At 39.0% G+C, this 23,910-nt stretch overlaps 1 protein-coding gene across 1 annotated transcript in view; it reads right to left on the bottom strand.

Moving 5' to 3' along the window:
• The window catches only part of stpg2 (sperm-tail PG-rich repeat containing 2), a 49,617-nt gene that overhangs the window by 13,504 nt on the left and 12,203 nt on the right, over positions 1–23,910 (bottom strand). Inside the window, exons 7-10 of the mRNA XM_070905075.1 lie at positions 23,146–23,253; positions 17,556–17,715; positions 15,781–15,944; positions 15,518–15,610 (exon numbers count right to left, since the gene is read on the bottom strand). Of these exons, the coding sequence (XP_070761176.1) occupies positions 15,518–15,610; positions 15,781–15,944; positions 17,556–17,715; positions 23,146–23,253 (525 nt within the window). The remainder of the gene's footprint in view (positions 1–15,517; positions 15,611–15,780; positions 15,945–17,555; positions 17,716–23,145; positions 23,254–23,910) is intronic.

Below are 23,910 nucleotides of genomic sequence, written 5' to 3' on the forward strand. Positions count from 1 at the left end.
GTACACCTGACAACTGCCATGCTAACGATTTGGCTTACTATATACTGACAGCTTTGACTAATGGCCAGGCATAACACATGAGATGCATGTGTGTGTGTGTGTGTGTGTGTGTGTGTGTGTGTGCTTTCTTCCACCACATCCCATTCTTCATCCTCTCATTACTCTTAAAACCTTTCATTCTTCCTTGCAGAGCAAAATGCTATTTTCAGACTGTATTTTCATATTTCAGATAATTGTGTAGAGTTAATATATATTCTCAGTGTATGTGTGCTAATACATGTGCGTGTCTGTGTGTACGTGCATGTGTATGTGTGTGTGACACACTACACTATACAACCTTGACATATTCACATATCAAATTCAAAAATCACTATTGTGCTCAGTCAGTGAAGGCTCTGCTTTTTATCCAAGTTTTATCATTAATTTTATCTTATCAGGTTAAAAATTAATTTGGTAGTTTGTGTTATGTTGAGAAATAACTTACACAATCCTAATCAAGCTAAGTTTTGAAAGGTTGAAATTATTCTGAGGCTCAATTATGAATCTTGTTGGGAACTAATCTGTATAAGAAGTGTTTAAATTAAAATCTTTGTTGTATTTCCATAGTTGAGACAAAGGTTTCTGTTTTAAAAGCTGAACATCCGACTCTGCACTTTGTCCTCAGTCTTGCTGGCATATAATGCAGATAATGAACAGGTTTAGAGTCTAATAAATAATAATTGTTACTTAGGCTCTGCCTCTTAAATCCAGCGTCACATGAGGTTTATCTGTTCCTCTTAACTTATTTGGCAGGCACAAGGTGTGGCATATTAAAAAGTGCACACGAATACTGCCAAATGAACAGACTCTTAAACGTGTGGTTACAGTTACCATGCAACTAAACTTACACATGCTGGGATATCTGTCAGTTTATAATTTCAGCTTTTTTGGGGTACCTGTAAATATTTCCTCTTTGCAATCATTTGCCCTAAATTCAAATCAAAGCCACTAATCATATGCCAACATATGCCAACTGATGCAAAACAAATGGGGAAAAAAGAAGAGGGCCTTGTGCTCTATCAACACCATGTCACTATATTGGTTATTACATTACCTTTTTTAATTCTTAGGAAATCACTTTTTATTGCCGATACAAAAGCGTTTAAAATCAGATATTGTCCACTTAACCAGACAATGATTACCAAACCTAATACAAGCATGACACTGAATAAGTCTGCTGTGTGGCACCATTTTTGTTTTTTATTAAGCATTTTCTGTGTTGCTTTATCTTATGTAACAAAATAGATTGCTGTATTTAAATGAAAAGTGAACACAGCATTTGTTTGCCTGTTTTCCTCCCAGAATAGACGATCTATGTCATTCTATGTCATAAACACAGCTGGTGTCCCATCATAGAGCTTGATAACCATCTGTCTGATTTTACTAGTGGAGGTATGGCTGGTGTCATAAGGCCTTAATGAGGGTTCAGACAGGTCTTCAATATAGATGGAATGGCAGAAGGAAACCATATGGCTCCCATTCGCTTCCTATTCGCACTTTATAGGCAGCAGTTAGTCTAACAATTTGCTGACAGCTACAGTTTTCTGCTGTGTTTTGTGGTCTTGTATATCTTGCTTTCTCCATTTTATTTTATCATTGCCTTATTTGCTTATTATCGCCTTGTCTTCTCTTTTTATCTTCTTTCTCTGTCCGTCATCTTTTGATGCCTACTGCTCCACTATTTTCTCTCTATCTTTTTCCACCTCACTCTGCTTCCAACTGTTCAAAAACTCCATCCTCCCTCACATCTGTCATATTAACTGTATCTCTGCTTTTTTTTTTGCTTAACCTTTCTCTTTACCTGAGAAGTGCTCTATTTGTCTACTGTAATCGAAAAGCCTCAGTTCTCTCATTTCACCACATCACATGTGGCACTTACATGTAGACCTGAGCAGCTCATCTGATTTTGAGGAACATCAGTGTGGAAGGATTAAAACTCCAGTTTGGATCTGAACCACATTGTGTTTAAACCCAGAACCTGTTTAAACTCATTATAACTGTCTCCCTGTGAGTGATTTATATACAGTAGTAATCAGTAAGCTGTCTGTGAAGTCTGGCAGGTTTAGAGTCCTGTATAAACACTGACACCCACAGCTGGGTCCCTCCTGAACCACCAGCCATCCAACAGAGGTCCAGAAGGCCTGGTTGAGTAAACGCCCAGCTCTCCTTACATCTTATTGGGCTTAGCTCTCACCGTCGTCCCCCTGGCCGCCTGCCTAGCTGACTGCTTGGCTCCTAAAATCATCACCTGCTACTAAACAGCTGTCCGTAATCAAACACAAACAAAACACACAGCTGCTGCATAAAATGGGTACGTGCCCACACCTGCATATTGGTGCGCGCACACACACACACACACACACACACAATGCACTACACACACAGCTGCTGGCCACAGCTGGTGCCCATACTTTGGACAGAAAAGTACATGTAGACTTGCACATGCACACATGGGATACAGCTGCTTACCACATGTGCCTACTTTATCCACATGAGGGGTGGGGTGAAGACAGAGAAAGAAAGAGAAAGACAGAGAAAAACTGATTCACTAACAGAGAGAGGAAAAATACAGATACGGAGCAAGATGACAAGTAGAAAATATAGAGACAGAAAATCAGAAGAGAAAAGAGAAAAAAACTTTAATGAAGTTGAGAGAATTGGCAGCAGAAGTAAAATTCAAGCCTGATAATAAACATAGGCAGTATCAAATTAAAGGGCCAGGCCTGGTCACATTTCACTTCCTCTAATCCAATCTAAAAGTGGGAAATAAGTTTTTAATTTGTTTAAATACCGACATCTATTCTGGGCAGTGCCACAAGTCCACAGGTATCTGCTGACGACTCCATTATTCTCAGATAAATAAATACAAATGGGATCTCTCACCCGCTACTGAAGATTTTCAAAAGCAGGTCGATACAAATGAAATTTGACAGACGGCGCATGTGGCTGACTCTGACACTAGACAGAAAAGGTGCATCTGAAAGGCTTCATTTATCAAAATTATCTTATTTTACAAGTACTCATATAAAAACTGCTACCTGACTGTATTCCTTAATTTGAGTCTGTTTGTGCTACTCTGTTTCCTTGAACATGACATTGGATTTAAGACAGAGAGAGAGACAGATAACACATGAAAGAAGACATTATCTCCTGTGTGCATGTGCCAGCTTTTTCAAAGACAGAGAGAAAAAGGAACTAACAAATCAGTTTAGCTCAAAACAATAAACACAGTTTGCACTGACCCAGATGTGGATTTATTTCTATGTGCTGCTTTTGTAAGACTTTCCTCACCAGAAACAGAGCAGCAGTAGGTGGTTGTTTGTTCAAATAAAACAACTTATGTTTAATGCTGAAGTTTCTTCTTGATTTTGGAAACAGTAGTTTGACACAAAAAAAAACTTAATTCAAGCTAGCTAGCTTTTTCTTGAGCTTTCAACCACATCCAATTACCATTTATCTGCATCAACAACAATCAGCAACTGATTGATCAGCAACCTTCACAAAGTAGTTATTACAACCATAACCACGACTGTTCTCTAACCATATCCAATTATTTTTATTTCCGAAATTTAAAGGTGCCCTGTGGATTTATTTTGTGAACAAGGAAAGGTTATGTTTACATTCAATGTAACTGACCAAGAGGAATTGTGTGTATCCTTGGGGTCTAACAAATGTGTTGAGTGCATGTCCTTCCTCATTAAACATTTGCAAGGCCAATTAAAAAAATATTTGAAATCCTGCATTGCTTACATCCATGCTCGCTAGTTTGTAGTCGTCTTTTTCACTGACTTTGTTGGCGCAATGCCGCGTTTCTTGCCGTGTTAGTGCCACTAACTGACGATCAGCAAAATAGCTTGAAAACAAAATAGCAGGAATGAAGAACGTGTCGCTGTGTGCTGCACATAATACAAACAAAACAAGGATCCACTTGTAACAACACTTCACTCTACACTCCATAGTGCGACTAGTGGTCAAAAACTCCACAGGGTACCTTTAACCAAGTCCTATCCACATAATACTCATAATATGGGTCTTTTTGGAAGTCATACACACATTTTGTATCCTTGCCTGTCGCACTGTGGTATACAAAAATATACATACAGTATGGGTCGTTTTGGAAGGCAATGACAAAGGACTTATTTTGGCTATTTTTTACACAATGCTTTTATTTACATGCAGGTATGAGGGCTTGTTGCCTTTCGAGTTTATGATGATCTCTTTCCTCCCCTTGCATTTTACTTTCAATACAATTAGTATTTCAGTCACAAAGCATTTGCTTTCATTTTGGCTTGAAAGGTTAACACAAACCCTGGTTGCACTGAGTATGCATGATAGGTGTGTGATGGGTGCAACACTGAATACAGCAAACTAATGAAGCATACAGTAGGTATGGACTCTACAAAGGCTTGCTCTGGAGTTGTGTGAATGTGCTAGAAATCATGTAGTGTTTATCCACCTTCCCTTGTAAGATGTCTTTTATTTTGAGTCACAGGCTGTTTTTGAGGAAGGGCTGTTTTTCAGTTGACTTGTTTTATAACAGCAAGACAGCAGGGAGGTAACAATAACCAGGACTTCACAGCAAGAGAGGAAGAAAAAGAAAGAGAGAAAAAGAATTTCACCGAGCGTATGTGATCTTTTCCTCCAAGCAATAACTTAGAGCGCGTCCACACATCATAAAACCTGAAAGTGCTACACAGACAAGTTCTCCATCTGTGCCCCATCACACATTTTAAGACTCACTTGTTCTGCTCTCTCTTTTCTCTGTCTTTTCCTCCGTTGCTCATGCATGCAGCCTCATTTTCCACATTTATTCCAGTTGCTGAAGCTCTCCTTTTACTGTCTACATGGTCTCTTTTACTTTACCGCCCCTCTCCCTCCCATGGTGTCTTTGTAAATCAAGACAGATTTGAAACAATGCACTAGTGCTATTAAAAGATGTCAACATCAAATTTTCATTAAATATGAATCACTGTATCTTTCCCACTCAAGGCAGGAAATTAAGCTTACCACAACTTAATTAGACAGGTGAAGTCAGGAGTGAGCATCAGTCTATTTAGCAAGTGGCAAATTAAAAATCTTGTTAAAGATTAATACTCAAACCACATATTAGGTTAGCGTTAGGGTCACTTTTTACCTGTACTGACGTTTCACAATTAGATATTGTAGGTGAGCTCAGAATTATGGGACATCTAAGTCAGCTGCTAAACAACTGACAGCTAATATTGTTGTTGACTCTGTGCTGACTTTAGTTTTTCTCCTCATCTAATTTACAATGTCCTGACATTATGACATTAGAGTTATTAACGTGTCTTATCATTCTCTCCCAGCTTCCTAAATCTACATTTTTGCTTTACCTGCAAATAATGAAACCTGCCAAAAACCTGCATTATTGGGAAAACTATTTTACATTGTCCACAGAACAATTTTTTGGGGACTCTGGCACCAGCAACAGGTCGGTAGTAAACAGGAAACAAACAGCGGTCTCCTGTGTTAAATTACGATGTTTTGTCGACCCATCCATCTCTACGCACTTTGCGTGACACCACACTACTTCCTCCTTCACTCGTGATGGAAAAGAGAAATTAGCATGACTGCAAGATGCCTTTCTCACTTGGATGTAAACAAATCTCGTTTTTGGGGCATTTTCTAAAACAACTGATGCTGTCGTTTTTCTTGGGAGGACGGTCTTCTTGCTGTATAATTTGTTGAGTACATTCATGCTCCTAGGGGGTTATATTGCTTTGATTTGGCCTTTGACATGGACAAGAACAAAGATTTGTTAACAGCAGAAAAATTATTTGTATGTTATCCATTGTGTGCAATTCTTTAATATTGTGAGGATTCATGAACATTGCAGCCTCTTACTTAGGGGTTACTGGCAGAACTCCAAACTTTTAGTCTTGCCCTTTTATCTCTCTGTCGATCATTATCTATCACGCAGCCTTTTTTCTCTATCTCGATTTACTGATCAGGCCATTATATGATCTGAGCAACAGACTTCACTTGGATCCAGCAAACTGTTTGAATAGGAGACTTTTTTTCACTCATCTTTTAATGGACAGCAATTTAACAACAATTTAACTGAAAAGTAAAGCAGGAAACGTGAGTAGAAGTCCAGACACAGGCACTTAAGAGGCCAGACAGTGGCCTAAAATTGTCTGTAAATAATACGTCTGCAAGTAAAAGGGAGACATACTGTAGGTCTGGCTAAAGCATCGTGCCTGCAGCTTTCACTTCAGACACTTCTATACTCACAATGAAGGGTCAATGCATTCTGAGACACCAACTGGAGACACATAGGAAAGAATCAACAGAACAGGTTTTTTAATTAATATAATGTATTTTATGCATACCATATTTCACAGGCTTCTTTGTTCATGAATTTTCTAATCCTGTGGAATTTTTGGAGTCTAAAAACTGGACACATGGAGTGAAAGACATAGGTTGAGAGAGCATTGACATGCAGGGGCACTACCGAGCTCTGCCATGAGTCAGCAAGCACTTGTTGGCTCAAGTCTTTAACATTAAGAACATCTTGCTGGCTTTCCCTCACAGTTTCACAAGTTGTTTCTGAGCAAAATTTCTGGGCAGGCTTATGACGATGTTGATGGTGTCAGTGTCACGTGAGAGAATGGATTTATTGGGTTTTGTTCCCCCACGCCCATAGATTATAGAGTGACGGTTACTAATTGTAACTCTAGCGGTACAATGCTCCAGCACTGCATGACAAGTGTAGCCATCATTCATTTCAATGAGGCCACTGCTCTATCAAAAAAACAAAACAAAAAACAAAGGGTCGTCCACCAATAGTCAATGCAACAATTTGGCTAATCAAATACACAAAAGCGCATTCCTGTTAAATTAAGTTACTACTGTTTACCTTGCAGTCGTCATAATGGAGGATAAAACAATTTGCCATGATAACTCTCCAGAGTTGTAAAATCCTTTCTCATTGTATTATAAACAGCGGTACAGTGTTGTGGCTTCTGATAAGCCTTCAAACTCATGGATCTATTATTCAAATCAGCCTTCCTAATTCCTATTTCATTGTCTCTCACTTCCTAAAACAACACTCCCACACCAACGCAGCCCCCTTGTGGTTTTTTAACACAGTGCTGTTTTCAGTCTAAATGCCAAGTTAGCAGATACGGAGCAGTCTTGCTTGTGGCTTTTAATTGTTTAAATGATTTCCTAACATTCAAACAGAGTTAAACTCATCAAAATACAGTTTCAGTGAGACTTTGCGTTTAGAGGAAAGTGGTGAGGCAGAAGCATCTAGGTAGCGAAGACAGGTAGGTGGGTAAATCAGCTGACAGTTTGGCACACGGCCATATTTCCACATGTGCGAACTGACTGACTCGATCGCACAAAATCAATATCATTGCTTGTCCTTTTTTATTTTGTTTATAGCTGAGAGCAAATGAAAGAGAGTGGGCAGGGTGAAGGAGAAACAAAAAGAAAGACAAAGGGAGTAAAAAGCTCTTGTCAGAACACCACTACTCTGCCCCCCACCCTCCCTCCCTTCTTCAAATCTTTCTATCCATCACGTTTATGAATTGTTCAGGAGAATATTGAGCAGAGCATGATGGGAGTGTTACTGTCTGAAGCCTCGGGGTGGAAGTGTCACTAAGCCCTTCTTCTCATTCAGTCACTTAATCGTGCATGTGTGTGTCTCCTGTGTATGTGGTACTACAATATATGTGTATGCATTCATAAGCACATGCAAATGGACACGTGCAGATATGTATACTATAAGTACATTCTGCATTAATATATAGAATTTATGTGTGTATGCGCACATTGTGAGTGAGTCACTTTCTCTGTATGTGAATTCTCACAGGGACTCACATCATCATCATTACCCTGACAGCTGACAGTAAAATCCATATCAAATCTATAACTCAATTTTCCTGTTTTTGTCCCTTTCTTTCATCACCCGACTCCCTTGTCTCCCATAAATAGAGGCTGTACCCTGACATGTCATTAGCTGTCCACGGATATATCATAAAAATGCAATGAAACACAGAGACAAAAAGTCAATAAGTGACAAACCCTGGGCCACTGCATATTCTCCTACTCCAGATACTTCAAGAATATCTTGCCCATGGCATTACCTTCCTTGCAGCTGTCACACTCTTTGTCTGACTCAAATGGTTTTTATTTATTTATCATCTTTATCTGTCTAGAGACACAGACAGCAACGTCTCACTTCTTATCGCTTCTGTCTTTCCATCTTTCTTTCTTTGTCTACATTATGTTTTTCTCTCTCTGTTGTCAGCCTCTCTTTTTCTCTATCTGCCCCTCTTTCTCGCTCATTCCTTCATCCCTCTCTCAATCTCAGTATAATTTCACCTGCTGGATTTTTGTGGTTCTGTTCATTCAGCAGAGCAGGGGGGTGATGCTGCTCTTCAGTTTGATAAATGTATGTTTAGCAAACACTCTAATTATCTCAACCAGAGCTAATAGGATAGATAATTACACATTATACACAGAGTCTCTCTCTCTTACTCTTTGTCTTTCCTTCCTTCCCTCCCACTGCTTCTTCCATTCAGTTTCATCACTCCTCTCTTTCTAAAGCCCATTGTGTGTGGTATCTTTTTCTGAGAGCAATGTGGTGTTTTTCCACTTGTAATTGACATTAATGAGGTTTTCCTTGAATGCGTCAGGCCTTGTGAATGATGTCTGTCTGTGATGCTGGACCAGTAATACAATTCAGCAGCTACCGAATATGACTTTTATGTTGTATATGACATTTATGAGGACAACTGGCACCAGAAACAGGTAGGAGGGAAAACACAGCAGTCCAGTCTCCACATAGCCCACTCCGCTCCTACTGAAGTTACATTTTTGAGAGGGTGCACATTAGCAGTAGCTGGACCGTCTATGTACCTTTAGAGCTGCCTCACATACAGCAACGCATAATTCAGCCTTCTAATAACTAGTTTTAGCACCAAAAGTACTAAGTATAGGTAAGTGTACAATAAGTAACTATAAAAAAGTAATTTCTATTTGTTGCCATGGCATTGGAAGTCAGTATATTACCTCCACAAGCAACAGAGTTGCCAACTGACGGATGGAAATGTTTCCAGTTGGGCTTTCTCTATTTGTTTGCATTATCATTTTCACACGTTGGTGTATTATGAATGCTGTTTCCAATCTGTCAGTGGTAAATGTAATAAAAGCCATGTTTTAATATTGTCTGTCTGATTCCATCAAGCCAGTTACACACTGAGGAAGGAGAATTATGCAGTGTTGTTCATTGTCAGCATAACAGATATTAGTGCAGATAAACTGAAATTTGTTTGACTGGCAGACACATTATTGCTTGGTTACATCAGTTTAAAATGACTAACATGGAGCCAACAGACCTGCTTGAACAACAGCTTTATATTGTCAAATATTTGGCTTTCCTATCAGAATAAAACTTAAACTTTTATTTATTGATATTATTGAGGGTTATATGAAATAGTTTAAGTATTACTTATTGAACTTATATGAGTATATTACTATTATATAGTATGTTCTGAGTTTGTCAGAACATGTAATTAGAAGGTTTGAAGCCAATCTTAGTTAAGCAATGCACAGTAAGAAACTATGAAGGCAATCATGTATGAGTAGATCACTTAGTTACTTTGGACACTCTTACACTATTATACTGTATATTGTGATGTAGTGTTGTTTTAGTGCACCCACTTTACCTCTATCTATCACACGTAAACTGTGGGTATGTGGGTATGTAAATATACATTAACTTGAAAGCAAACCAGTTTATGAACATGAGGCATTTATGTATGTGATTGTGGACATGCCCTTTACTCAAAATATAACACGTTTTGTGCACTAATGCACTTTCAGACGCTAAGTTGTAACCACTGCCTCTGCTGCCGTGTAAATGCTGCTGCCCTGCTTTGTTTTTCGCAACTTTGCCAACATGACTACCGCAATCTGCGTGCAACGCTACAAGTTGCCACTCATCACATAGCTCAAAATAGCTAACTGCATAATATGTGAATTTTGTATACGTGAGAAATACCCAGATGTAAACTAGATTAGCAACAATATGCGCCGTGAGCTTACTGGACACATTCAAATGTTCCAAAATGCATTGCATCTCTTCAGACTGTGCAATGGTAAAATATTTACAAATGCTGGGGAGTGAATGTGAAACAGAAGCTACTCAGGACCCAGGATGTTAAGGTACAGTTAAGAGGAACACCACGGGAGCTCACATATTGTACTGTATAAAAAATATACAGAGGTTAAATTGATTACATTTGTGATAAACAATTTTCGTTCAACGATAGCTGGATCTGGTCATGTGATCGACACAGTCACGTGATGTCATATGACTGTATCGATGTCTTGCTTGTGTATACTTCAGTGTTAACAGTCTGCTGGTAATGGCATGCTTAATCGTTCATTTAATAGGCAGTAAAATAAACCAAACAATACACCAAACAACCCCACTTATCAGCAATTCCCTCTTTTTAGAGTGAAATTCAGCCAGTAGGTGTCCTCAAATCCTCACCATTTCACTCGGGCAGCTTCTTCTTCGATTGATTTCTTTAACTGTCTTAGCGGTGCAACAGGGTGAGCCTGAGGCATTGGTTGAATTTATTAATATTCTCTTCTTGCGTTCTGTATTTTTATTCCTATATATGTTTAATTTATGGATAATCTTGAGATTGCCAAATTTAACCCACAGCCCACAATTCACTGATGGTGCACTTATAAGTGAAAGTGCACTTCTTATTAAAGCTTTTGGTAACACCTCATTATTGAACCAATGCCATTAGCATTGACAATCCCTCAATCTCACTGAGTATAACAATAACCATCCATCAGGACCTCTATTAATCTTGACATCACTGGCAACAGAACAGAATCGGCCGAGGTGACGAAAGGCAGAAATTGACAGACAGACAAAACGGCCCGTCAAACCTCTCTCCTGTTGCTTCAAGGGACAGGGCAATACTTCACTGATCTATAGAGGAGAGAGGAATTCCACTGCCTCGGGGTAAAACATAGGTCCAAATTAAATTCCACACTGCTGCCTGAGGGTATCCCACGACCTCTGCAACAAAAAGGTCATTATCAGGAAGGAGGAAGGAAGAAGGAGGAGAAGGCAAGGCATGGGAGGAGGGGTTGGAGGAGGAAGGTAAAAGGGATGAAAGGAAAAGAGAAGAAGGAGGAGAGAGCAGAACAAGAGAAAGAAAGATGGGGATCAGGAGAAATAATACCGGAAAAGAGCATTAGATTAGACGTGACGAGAAAAGCAAACTCTCATTTCAGATATGCTCTACTCATAATCATCTCTTTTTTTCAGATCTGTCATTTCTCAACAACATGTCTGATTCTTTCTTCTCCACAGACAGGTAATCAGCTGCTATCAGATCCAGACCTGAAGCTAAAGTACAGATACGACGTAGCTACAAATATTTGAACTAGTTGAGGTGTGTTTGATTTAGACTGTCAGAAATGTAAGCGTCCTTTGAATGAGGGCACGCCACAAGATAAGAAAAATCAACCTAAATAAATCATGCCATGCCTGATATTCAATATGTATTTAACTACTGTTTGGCAATCTAATCCTTGTAGACTGGATTTGGGAACAGACAGATTTGTAATTCACAGTTTCAAAAGAATAAATAAACTAAATAAACTGTACTTTGCCTCAAAACAAAACAAACACTTAAAATAAAAGATCTGGAAAATAAAAAACAGAGCAGCTAATGGCAAAGACAGAAGAAAGAATGTAATAAATATCCTCTGGAAGTCAGATAACAGGTCTCCCTGTTGTGTTTAATGGACCCCACAAGACAGCTACTATCATTTCAACTGACGTGATACGTCATTTATATTTCTGATTTCAAAAGCCATGCAGTGTGAATAATTTCTCCAACAAAATGTCGACCTCTGCCGCTAGATGAAGCTTTTAAGTCAAAGTACAGAAGACATAAACTACCAAACATGAAACAAATGATAAAGACGTACTATCTGCCTTCATTCTTCTTCTTCTTCTTTCTTGTCTTACTCCCTTCACATGATCTGGATTGCTTCCTGATTAGACACTTTTAATATCCGTCCCAGTGGGGGATCGTTACCAGGGATACAGCTTAGGCTGCAGCGCGGCATGTGGCTAACTGTTAGAGCTAAGACGTCCCCGGGTGATTTTTCATTAACTGGTCATAAAGGAGGCTCTGTGTGGAGCCATTACAAGTGGCCTCAGATCTTCTCCACAGAGCACTCAGAGGTAGTACCCAGAAAGGAAAAAAGAGCGAGACAGGGAGGAAAATATGGAGGTAATATGGCATCTCTAAAGAACAGTTGGATAAGCTGTTGGGGTTGTTATTCTTCATTTTTCTTTTGCATTTTCTCCCTGCTTTTGTCCCAATTTAGCAAGTCCAAACCGAGTGCAATAAAGTCCTTGTCACTGCTAACCCTGCTGTATGCCCAAGGAGGGCTGCAGACAGACATGTGCTACCTCCATGACACATGGTGCCACCAGACGCTTCTTTTCACCTCGACCTTGCCAGCTCCCCACCTGCAATTGCAGCCAATTGTGTTTGTGGGAACACAAAACCAAGCTGGAGGTACTGCTACTGGGAATTGAACCTAGTTAAAGCCATTGTTAAATATTTAATCACCCTGTGCATCTGGCAAGTAATGACAGTCTACCACTGATCATTTGAACTTGTAGACCTCCAATATTCAGATCCGTACTGTAGCTACACTGTATCAGTGCGTGACAATGTGAAACACAGACATTACGTGGACTGTGTGTCGTATGGTTGTCAAGTTTTCTGCTGTCTATGTTAGGATCTAGCACACCAAGGATTCTGAGTGAGCCAGATCATCCATCAGCACAATATACTGCAGCCTGACAGAAAACTACACACAGCCATTGTCATGAAAAATGGCAAACAGTGCAGACAGATATATGAGGTAGAGACTATTACAGAGGCGATCAGCAGCAGAATTCTTAATGGATTATTCTCTGTTTTCTAATGAGTCTCATCACACTCACTCAGGTTCATTTGTGATATTCACAAAAAGTCAGTGATCCACATTATCTGAATGCATCAACATTTTAACACTATAACAATAATGTATAATAACATATGTATAATGATAAATGTTGGTGACTAAGTTTGTCCAAACAGCTGTACAAAAAACAACCAGTGTAAAAACCGAAACTGTAACAGATGCCATGTTCCGCCCAGCAAAAATGATATTCCTTACTTATTTTTCTACTATGCCAGGCACAGCAGGGTGGCACAGGGAATAAAGTGACTGTCCTTCCCCCAGATGAAGCTGACCCTAACCTCTGCCCTCACTACATAGGAAGGCAAGAGAATGTCCCATTGGCGATTGCTGATAACATTAGTATGCTCACTTGCTAATGCAGGTGTATTTGGTGATATTTTCATGTGCAACACCAGTGTATTTCTCAGGCTCCGTTCCTCATTCACTGGGGCAGTAGTTCTCAATCCTGCTGCTCAGTACCCAGAGTCCTGCTGGTTTTATGTCCTACCAGGTAGTTAATTGCATTCACTTGGTGTCCGAGGTGTAAATCACTCCCTGATTAGACAGCAGGAATGAAAACCAGCAGGACTCTGTGTCCTGATGGTGAGGACGGAGAAATACTGGGCCTGGCTGAGCCCTAAGCATGGCTCTTTTCTAACTTGTGAAACATCATTTCAAATAACTTTCTGTGAAAAAACACCATTTCTCATGGATGTAAGAGTTTTACATCAGTTTTAAATTATCCTCTAGAACTAAAAATAGGTTTGTTTCCACCCCTGACTATTTGAAAAATTCAGACACATTCCCGTTGTGAGGAAAAGCTGTGCTCTCTGCTAGTCTGTCTGTCCTCTCACCGTGCCGTCGATCTGCTCTGACACACACACACACACTGGCCAAGAAAAAGTCAGACAGTAGCATCTTCTATCACTGATACAGTTAAAAAAGGCAAGCCATGCTTCCAAAATAAGGTGCATAAGTGAGTGAGAGATATGTATGAAAGCTACAAAATGACAAACTAAACCCAGCGATGTGGAGCACTACACCTACAATTTTCTGCCCTCTGTGATGAGTGCCAAATTACCCTTTAAACTTTGTCTTTCTAGTGAGCAGCATAGTTTGCAGTGTTAAGATCAGTTCTGGAGACCTTTGCCTCAGATTTAGATAACACTTCTAACCTTTGGAGTAAACACCAGCTGGTACCCAGAAGGGTACTTGAAGATACAAATTGTGTATCTTGAATATTAAAATGCTGTAGCATACAATTTAGCAGGAAATTTACATAATTTTCTCCTAGAACATTTTTTCAATACTAGAGTCAGTAAGATTCAATCGCTAACCCTCATATCCAGCTGCTTCTCTGTTTCTTCATTTGCACATTATTTATATGCAAGTAAACACCATCCTGTGTCATACAGGGCACGGTAATCCAGCTTTCACAAACCAAACATTGTCACTTTTTGAAATGTAGCACCATTGCTGCTGTCATTAATTCGTTGTCATTACCATCAAGTATTGCATTCATAATGCTAGAGTGTTAATTAATGTTAAAGTGTAAAGACAATGGTTTTAGCAATGTTTCCAATAAGTTCACATTTAAAACTAGATGAAACAATGTTGAAACAATTCTAATTCCACTTTTACAAATGTTGATGATATTCAGATCAGTGATGGAAAGTTACCCTGAAGGAGTCAGTAGACTTTTAAATGACAAACCTGATCTGAGGTTTAGATAAATGAGTCTCTGTGAGGCACTCTTGTGTGTCATTGCCTTAGGATTGATTTCCAGAGGTTTCAGATTTTTACTTAAATAAATACCAGAATATCTTAATAGAATATATCTCTAAAATAAATGGCTTATTCCCTTCAATAACACTTCAGTATTCAATATTAAACGTACTTAAAATAATAATCAGTCCTACTGTTTTAGTTTTAGGCAATACTCTACTACTACTTAAAGTTTGATCATGAATAAAAAAGGATTGTTTTCAAATACAATTAAATAAAGTTATACTTTAAAGTGGAAAGAGTCAGGTGTGTAAATATATTACATTAGGTTTATATTGAAAGCAGTTTGAGAGGAATAAAGCCAGGAAAGTGGGCAAGAGACAGGAACAAGGAACATTGCAGCAAAAGGGAAAGGAACATGAGGAGGAACAAGAAACTAATTATCATGAACTGTGACCTGTTTTCTTCAGCATAAATGAGCATTAGGAGGAAGACGAAAAGACGAATAGAAGCCGTCAAAGAAAATTAACTGCTGGAAAACAGGACCCTTTGCATAGTGGGTCAGATGCTACCGCTGTGATGGCCCATTTATGAAAGTAAAATCTTGGCATGTAATGCTGTTTTACTCCATCTTAGATTCTTATGTTAAGAAGGTTTCAACGGCCTTACAACAGAAATATGGTGTGAGGATAAGACAACTGTAAGGGAAACTGGGAAAGAGACTTACTTTAGCCAGTTGTGACAATGCCAGACGTTTTGTGGCTGACTTGAAAACTGCTGTGTGTTGCTTTTTGTAGCGTTCCTCTGTCTTCTTTTCTGTCTGAACGCAAACACACAGCATTCGCACACATGTACACACACTTGTCAATGGGGATATGAAAGCTTTCTATCAAGTAACAACAGAGCTTTATATTTAGGACATAAGTGTCTAAAGAAAGAAAGAAAAATGACGAACAATAAATGAATGGCTATATTAATGGATCTTCTTACCTCATACTGTCCTGGACTTGGGGCCTCTATCGATTCCTTGTTGTGGAAGATGAAGTTGCGTTGAGCAGTGGAGCCAAAGCCTCCCTTCCTGGTTCTCTCTAAAAATGCCTTTTTAAAACTCTCCCGGGCTAAACCATGCTCAAACACATTATAAGACCCTGGACCTGCATAGAGCACAGAAAGGTGGGATTGATAAAATGGTCCAAGACAACATCAGACGAGTGCTTACTTTCTCTCAAACCTGTTATGATACATCTACAATGATGCAAAGCAATTTACAGATTTACAGTGAAGCTGTAAAGGCTTACAGTTCTTTCTTAGAGTTTTGGCAGTGTATGTGTAGCATTCATGTAGTGTTGGCTTGCACTGAGAATGAAACATGCATCACACCTGTGCTACACTAAATTTCATATGGAGAGACTAATGTGTTGCTGCAATTTTAATAGTTGACTCCTCAACAGTACAGTACCATGTCTGCATATGTGAATGCCTGCTTTGGGGTGACAGCTTGAGAAGAAAATGCTCCAAAATGTAGAAGAATGATTCTCCATTTCTAATAATATCGTGGTTGAGAAAGCCCTGTGTACTACAACTTTTAGAGGTTTAGAGACCCAAGCAAATGGAGAAAAAATTGTCATCAATTTGACGACATATACATACTGTACATGCAGAATTTATAAACATAATGCAAATACAGAAAACACAAGTAAACACAGAAATGCAACAATATGCAAGGCAACACAAATGAGTAACACTTCTGGCAAAAACAGAAATAAGAAGTCTGGTTTGGATTTTTACATTTCACTGATCAGAATAAAATAATAATAATAATACATATATACATAAAACAACAACAATAAAGCAACAAAATACAAGTACACCTTCTGTACAAAGTCTAATGAGATAACAATGAAAAAAGTGGAAGGAAGGCCCTTAAAGCAGCCATGTGGTACAACAATGACATTTTAGGAATAAAGTGCAGTCTCACCTGTCAATTCTGCTCCACAACCTATACATCAAAAACTCCTTCAGACCTGCACATTAACACCACAGTAACATTTAATCTTTCCAGACAAATCAGGCAATTCCCCTCAAATTCAGTCATACTTGGATATGTTTTCAGAAGAGACTGCAAAAACAGGTCTAAATTTGTGTGTGGTGTTTTGACATAAATGGCTGCTGCTAATAACAGAGAATAATGAAAAGCTACATAATTTTAAACCTATTTTAGACTCTCACAATGTAATTTCAAAGGCTAAAATGCAAAACCGGACTTTGGAAATGACTCATACCTCTACAACATAATGGTTCACTCTTGGGACAATACGAGCACACACACACACACACACAAACACACACACACACACACACACACACACACACACACACTTCACACAATAATCACAGTGGAAGTCTATTTTCTTTCAGTTCATTTCAAAATGTTAATACAAGCTACAAAGTAGTACTTATTCTTAATTATTACTTGTTAGATTGAATACAATGGCCATGCCAAGATAAAATCTGATCTTTTAAAGAACAAGGGTTAGGGTAACCTCTAAGAGCGAGATCCATTTATGAAATTTAAGAAATTTAAGAAATCTGTGCAAAGCAACAACATTTTCTGTCTTTTGCACAGAGAAATGCTTGATCTCTCTAAAATAGAAAACTGGGTTGCATCTGTAAAATATAACTGCATATATCAAAGAGGAATATCACTTTGAACAGCATCCAAATTGAACACAGCATACAGTAGATTGGCACACACACATACTGACCTGGTGTGGAGCATGTTTTGTGGTTACGAGTGAAGCGCACTGCGGTGACGCCAAATGGGCTTTTCTTCACTCCTGTGGTCTTCTTCAGCAGCTCAAGGGCACAGCGCGGGTCATTATATACACCGACAGGGGGCGACACTTCTTTCACAGGGCCAAACCTCTAATAGAGGGAGTTACAAGGGAATGAGACAGATAAAGGTTAGAATAAGATATGAAAGAGAACATGAAGGCAAGAAAGAGAATTGGAATTGAATGAATGAAACTGAGATCTATACTGTTTTAAAATGACAAATAATCTATTTATTGTCTGTAACCAGTGCCCATCTGGAATACAAAAACAAATCCAACAATGAGTATTTGCTTTATCCGCAGGAACAAAAAATGACAGAGCAGTTCATCTCTCAGACATAACTGCCCACAGCCCACAGAGGGTGTTGTATGCAGTGTTACTAATAAAGGCTGTGTTTTGTGGAGAATGAACAATAATCTACTGCTGAGAAATGTTAATTGATAGGCAGAGTTGCATCAAAACAGACTAAACTGAACTGAGAGTAAGCAGAAAAGAAGAAGAGAAAAGAAAGAAAAAAAAAGAAGAGAAAAGAAAAAGACAGAAATTCATAAAGAGATTGATAAAGAGTAAGAGAGAGTGAAATGCATACACACCGAACAAAGGGTTGAGATGAGGAGAGAGAAAATGAGATGGGAACAGTATCTGCGACTCAAAAATAATGATGTACACAATCAGGTATGTAATGTTCTTTGACCATTTTGCTGATATCCGAGCTGATTCAGCGCTGCTTGGCAGCTTCACTTCCAGGGTATAAATGTGTTTATCTGATAGCCTGTTATAACAACACAGGCAATCAAGGGACCGAGGCAGATAAGTTGCCTTTTCAGTCAAAATTACTGAAGGTGAACTGTGTTTCAATGTAACTCTAAGTTTCTCTTCAGCCTCTCACAACTGAACAATTCAGCTGGTTGCTATCGAACACAACAGAGGAATTAAAAGAACTTGATTCCTCCAAATACCAGCATGTCAACATTATCAACGCCATGTACACACACACACACACACACACACACACACACACACACACACATACACACATACACATATATACACTAATTTCCCCGAATGATGTTCAAACTAAGAATGATCTCAAATACGACCCATTTGCTGGAAGCATGCCAGTCACTGATTTGCACTTTCAGCCTATGGAAAATTAGTTGTGGGCTAATAAAAACTGTGTTAGTAATGCACAGTTATTGAGCTTTTAGTCAAAAAGGAGAAATGAGAGGATAAGAAGTAAAGAGTTGTAGCTGGAGGAGGAAATGGCGAGACGAGAGGAAAATGACGGGAGTTAGAAGACGTGCTGTTTTCAAGGCCAAAGCAAACTGTGATCATTCAAAGTCAGTTGCAGAAGTGGCGTTTGTGGCCATCTGTCAATCCATTTGATAAAGTCTTATTCATGGGCACATTTTTTTCTCCCTCGCACTGACCAACTGAGCTTTGTTGGCACTTCACATTGATGCTTCATCTATTTCTAAAAGGTGGATTATTTAATAAGCTTCCTGTTGTTCCATTTCCAAACACATATGATGGGAAATGCCAAAGGAATACTTTTGAAAATCATGCCCGGAGCCAACATGTTCTCCATGCAAGTTGCCTCTGTGGGAGCCTCAGTGACAGAACATCTCAACGTCTGTCAATGTGGATTAACGAGGCCACAGAGTGATGGAACAATAGAAGTAGTGCAAGTGCCCTCATGTCGCTATGATGTTCCAAGATAAATAAACAGAGACTAAAGAAACAATCCACCAGTCCAATTTGCGTGAATAAAGTGAGGCATAAATTCACATTCAGTCTGAACATACCTTTCGGTCTATACGTTTTTGTAAAATCTATAAAAATACGCAATTATTTCTGGCAAGATCTCATACATAATATATACTGTAATAATCCATTTGCCCAACATTGCACTCAAGCCTTCAGTTTTTGCAGCCAGCATCCTTGATATGTATAAGAGAGCTAAGGGTCACCATTACTGGAATCAGCTGTAACAGAACTTTGCCTGATGTTTTGACAGCTCATGAGATAAAAGATAAGTAATAGTGGGACAACTCTCAATCACAAAAAGCTAAATGCTGTCATAGACAACATTATCACACTATTTTGTTTGACATTATATTGTTGTTTTTTCGTAACTATTCCGGCATCGGATACAAATCTGATATTTAAATAATGTGGTAGTAGTGTGGTACTTTATTGAAGCCTGTTAGGAAAGCTTAGTTTGTTTTGCATTCTCAGGAGGGCAGAGCATAGAGTCAGCTACAGAAAAGAGTGTCTTTTTTTTTTTTTTAATGGGTTTCAATTGTTTTTTTGCTTTTGCTTTTTTTTTTACATATAAAAGGTTGTGAAGGACCAAGAGAGAAGATGGTCTCCAGGTACACAAGGGACTCAAGGATGAAACAACATGTGAAAGGATAAAGTGGAGAAAAAAATAACATAAATGAGGAGAAAGAAGAAGGAAAAAGACACGAGTAGAGGGAAGAGAAATAGAATGATAAATAAGAGAAACAGAAGAGTCTAGAAAATAGAATAGCAAGAATAAAAGTAAAAGGGAGCTAATGGAGAAGGAACAAAAAGGGAAATGGGGGATGAATGGGGGAGCAGGGGCAAGGGGAAACGAGGAAAAGGCATGTTTTCACAAAGTGTCGGATTGATGCTTTGATATCGGGAAATTGGGAAGTCAAAGGGAGGAGAAGAGGCGAGAACTGGAAGATTCCAGCTGTTCCTCTTATCTTCCCCTCCCTCCCTCCTTCCTTCACTCCCTCCTTCCCTCGTTTCCTCTCCATCCCTCCGCAGGGTAACAGTGTCAGATGGAACCGGACTCACAGGGAGACGAAGATCTAAGAAAACTGTCGCTCTTAGTTCTGCATTGGAGATGACTTGTGACACGTGCGACACACATATATACACACTCACAGACCGAGTTCCTCGGTGGGTGTCAGTGACGACATCACAGGGTAGACGCACTAACACAGCATGTGGCCAGGGAAATTAGGTCAGAGCCAACTATGACACACACACACACACACAGATCAAATGAACCCCAGAATCTTGCATCAGTTGTTCTCAACAGGAAACTAGCAAAATGTTTTATGTTTCAGATGTTATTAAGGTAATTTCAGAGAACCGGTATGTGTATGCATGTGTGTGTAAACGTGAAAATGTGGGTTTGTTCATTTGCATGTATGTCAGTAGTACTTGCGAACCTGTCTGTCTCGTGTCTATATCTGTCTGCAGATAAAATTCGCTCAGTGTGTGTCTGAATTTTCAATGTGTGTGTGTGAGCGTACACCGTCACATTGTGTCTGTGTGTCAGAGTGATAATTAAAACATCAGTCAGAGAGTTTCACAGGAGTGAATCTGTGGGGCAGTGCCACAGAGGAGTTCAGCTATTCCTGAGACGTAAAACTACACATTTTCACATCCTTCATCTCCGCTCCTCTGAGTCTCTTAATAAACTCATCTTCACCCCCATCTGAAGAAACCCTCCACTCCCAGCACATCAATTAAACAAGCAAAGCCCGGCTCAGTGTCTTGGATCTGTAACTTAATCTTAAATATTCCACATTAAAATCCAGTCTCCTTTGAGAAATTGTAAATTGAATATATTTGCCTCCCATAGATTATGTCTGAGAAGTCTTTTCAATATGGTCTGATTGTTTTCTCTGTGTAAAGCGCATTATGTAGAGTAATACCACTAAATTCATGAATCTTAGCCGGTTAAATCCATATTTGTGCATAATGATCTCCATCCCAGAATCAAGCCTGATCTGTATTATTATAGCAAATGTAGAGTAAGCTAAAGATGTTGAATTAGTTTTATCTTTTAGCTTCATGAGATTACAAAGCTACTTGTTACAGACTGTGCAAGTTACTTCTGTCTCTTAAAGCTGCACTAATCAATATTTTTATATTAACAATGGATCAAATGACTATGTGCAATGTGGCACGTGACGCTAATAGTGACAAACCTAAAGAGAATAATCACCTGACTCTGACACAGCGTTTTAATGTTTTACAGCTCATTGTTTTGGTTTTATGGAACACATCTTTACTGTTTGGTTCAGTGTCAGCGTTCTCATCAAACAACTTTTCAGCCACAGCGAAAAAACTCTGATAAACCCATGTTAAACACGCTCAGCACCAAACGACAGACAGACAAAGTCAGTGACTTGCTGGTGAACAGTGGAGTATTTAGCAGCTAAAAAGCCAGATATTTCAGGAGATGGTGGAAGCCAAAACAAAAACAGAAGGAGAGTGAATATTAGATTTACATTTGTCAGGTAGCCAGAAACAGGACTGCTTCATAACAAGTTTATTAATTACAGATAATATGTCAGTGTTGTGTTTACAGTTTCTTACTCTGCCCCCAAGAGGTCAAAAAATCAATTAATGCCAGTTTCAACAAAAAGCTTTGCCACATAAGTTACAGCGTACTTTTTAATCAGTAATGAGAACTTAACCCTGACAGACACTGTACAAATTAAGCTAAATTTAAACTCCAAATTGGTGTTCCCTGACTAATTTTAGAATTTTTCATTTGGTATGCAGTTTCAGGGGAGGTTGCGATGCCTGATTAATTGCCTGAACAGTCAATGATCTGGCTCTCGGACAATCGGTTGGATTTCTGGCATGTCAGCAATTTTGGTCGGCTGTTTGCAGTTTGAGCAGTTTCACGGTCCAATTTCCCACATGGCTGCTGTCAACGGATCCGTTACAAACTGTAGAGAGCTTGTTTTAATATTATTGAGACTACTGTGATATAAACTGAACTTTGCTGCAGAACAGACACCATATTGTCTCTCCAGCCGTCTGTGGCTCTATCATTTTTTTTCCTTTCTGTTCGCAGTAGAATTGCACAAAGAAGCCTTTCCCTATTTTTGTCAACAGTATTGAGGATGCTGTTGTCTTGTTTGAATAAACTTTATTTGAATTGTCAATGGACAAAACCAACTGGTGGTCCCCACTTAAGTTCAGTCAATTGATCTGTACATTCTGAGCATAAAAGTTGCAGGTTCTGGCCATGCAGACCGGCCAATTAAAACGTGTAGTGTGTGAGTGTGAGTTTAAAGTGCCATTCTTAAAGTGTCCACACAACTTAGAAGAAAAAATATGAATTTTAAATAAATATATAAGAAATATTTATACAAGTTTTCTTAATTTATAGGTGATTTCATTTTGTCAGATTTTGATGTATCTGTTCTACTGTCATGTTGGGCAAATCTTTTTTTGTATTAATGAACTCTGGATATCATCACACCATAATGTGGAACCTCAGATCTCATACTTCCTAGAAAGAGATCACTGAATACACATTGAATGAATGCAATAGGAAAGTGAACAAAAAAACCACAAAAAATGTAGTAGACCCTGGTGGACGAAAGCAGTGCTAAAGTTGCTAGAGAAAGAACCTGCTCTATACAGTACAACCTGATTCACCTGAAAATGCACCCACAAGCCTGCACACAAAGCACTGAATGGCTTTACTGTGAACTATGTCTACTTCTGTTTGCATTGTACCTCAGTCTGAGAGAGGAAGGGGCAAGTGAACTTCGGCAAGTTTCCACTGGACTTCACAGGCTTCTCAAACTGACTTCTGATGTGGTACTGGCCCGGACCAGGAACTCCCTGATCGGAAGCAGAAATCAAGAAGAGTACAGTAAATATAAGGTTTGTAGTTACATGCTTCGGTGATCACTTTTAATGTAGTTCTGTTAATTAGAAGATAAGGATAGAACCTGAGGAAGTCAAAGACACACTGAGACAGAAAAGAAAAGGACAGAGAGTTACTTTGATGTCTTTCTGTTTCTGAGGTAAATGGTCATAGGAAACAATCATGTCATGTGCCGACTCAAGACTACTGCACCATTTCAGCGCAGTAATTACTGTAACTAGCAAACCAGCTAACAACAGTCACAGAGATGCTGACAGTGAGAGGTAAGGAAACACACACACACATTTCCACATTCCCTATTGCAGAGCCAGGACATTTTTGTATTTGTGATTAACCCACAAGGTTGCTTTGCCAGAGGTGATTTAACTAGGTCTGCAGTAAAACAGCATGGATTTCTGTGGAGATTGTTAGCAGTTACACCCGAATCTTGAGGGGGAACAGTGGTGACTTTCAGCACAATATGTCTTCCCCATGCCTTAGGACAGCTCAATCTTTATTCATGAACATTGACTACAATGTCTCTTTGCCAGAAACAAGTTTCTTGTCCTCAGAATATATACACATGCAGACATAAAGTATGTTGATGTACAGTAAAGCTGTCACTGACAATG

The sequence above is a fragment of the Enoplosus armatus genome, chromosome 4 (genome assembly GCF_043641665.1).
Source record: "Enoplosus armatus isolate fEnoArm2 chromosome 4, fEnoArm2.hap1, whole genome shotgun sequence".
Lineage (NCBI taxonomy): Eukaryota > Metazoa > Chordata > Actinopteri > Centrarchiformes > Enoplosidae > Enoplosus > Enoplosus armatus.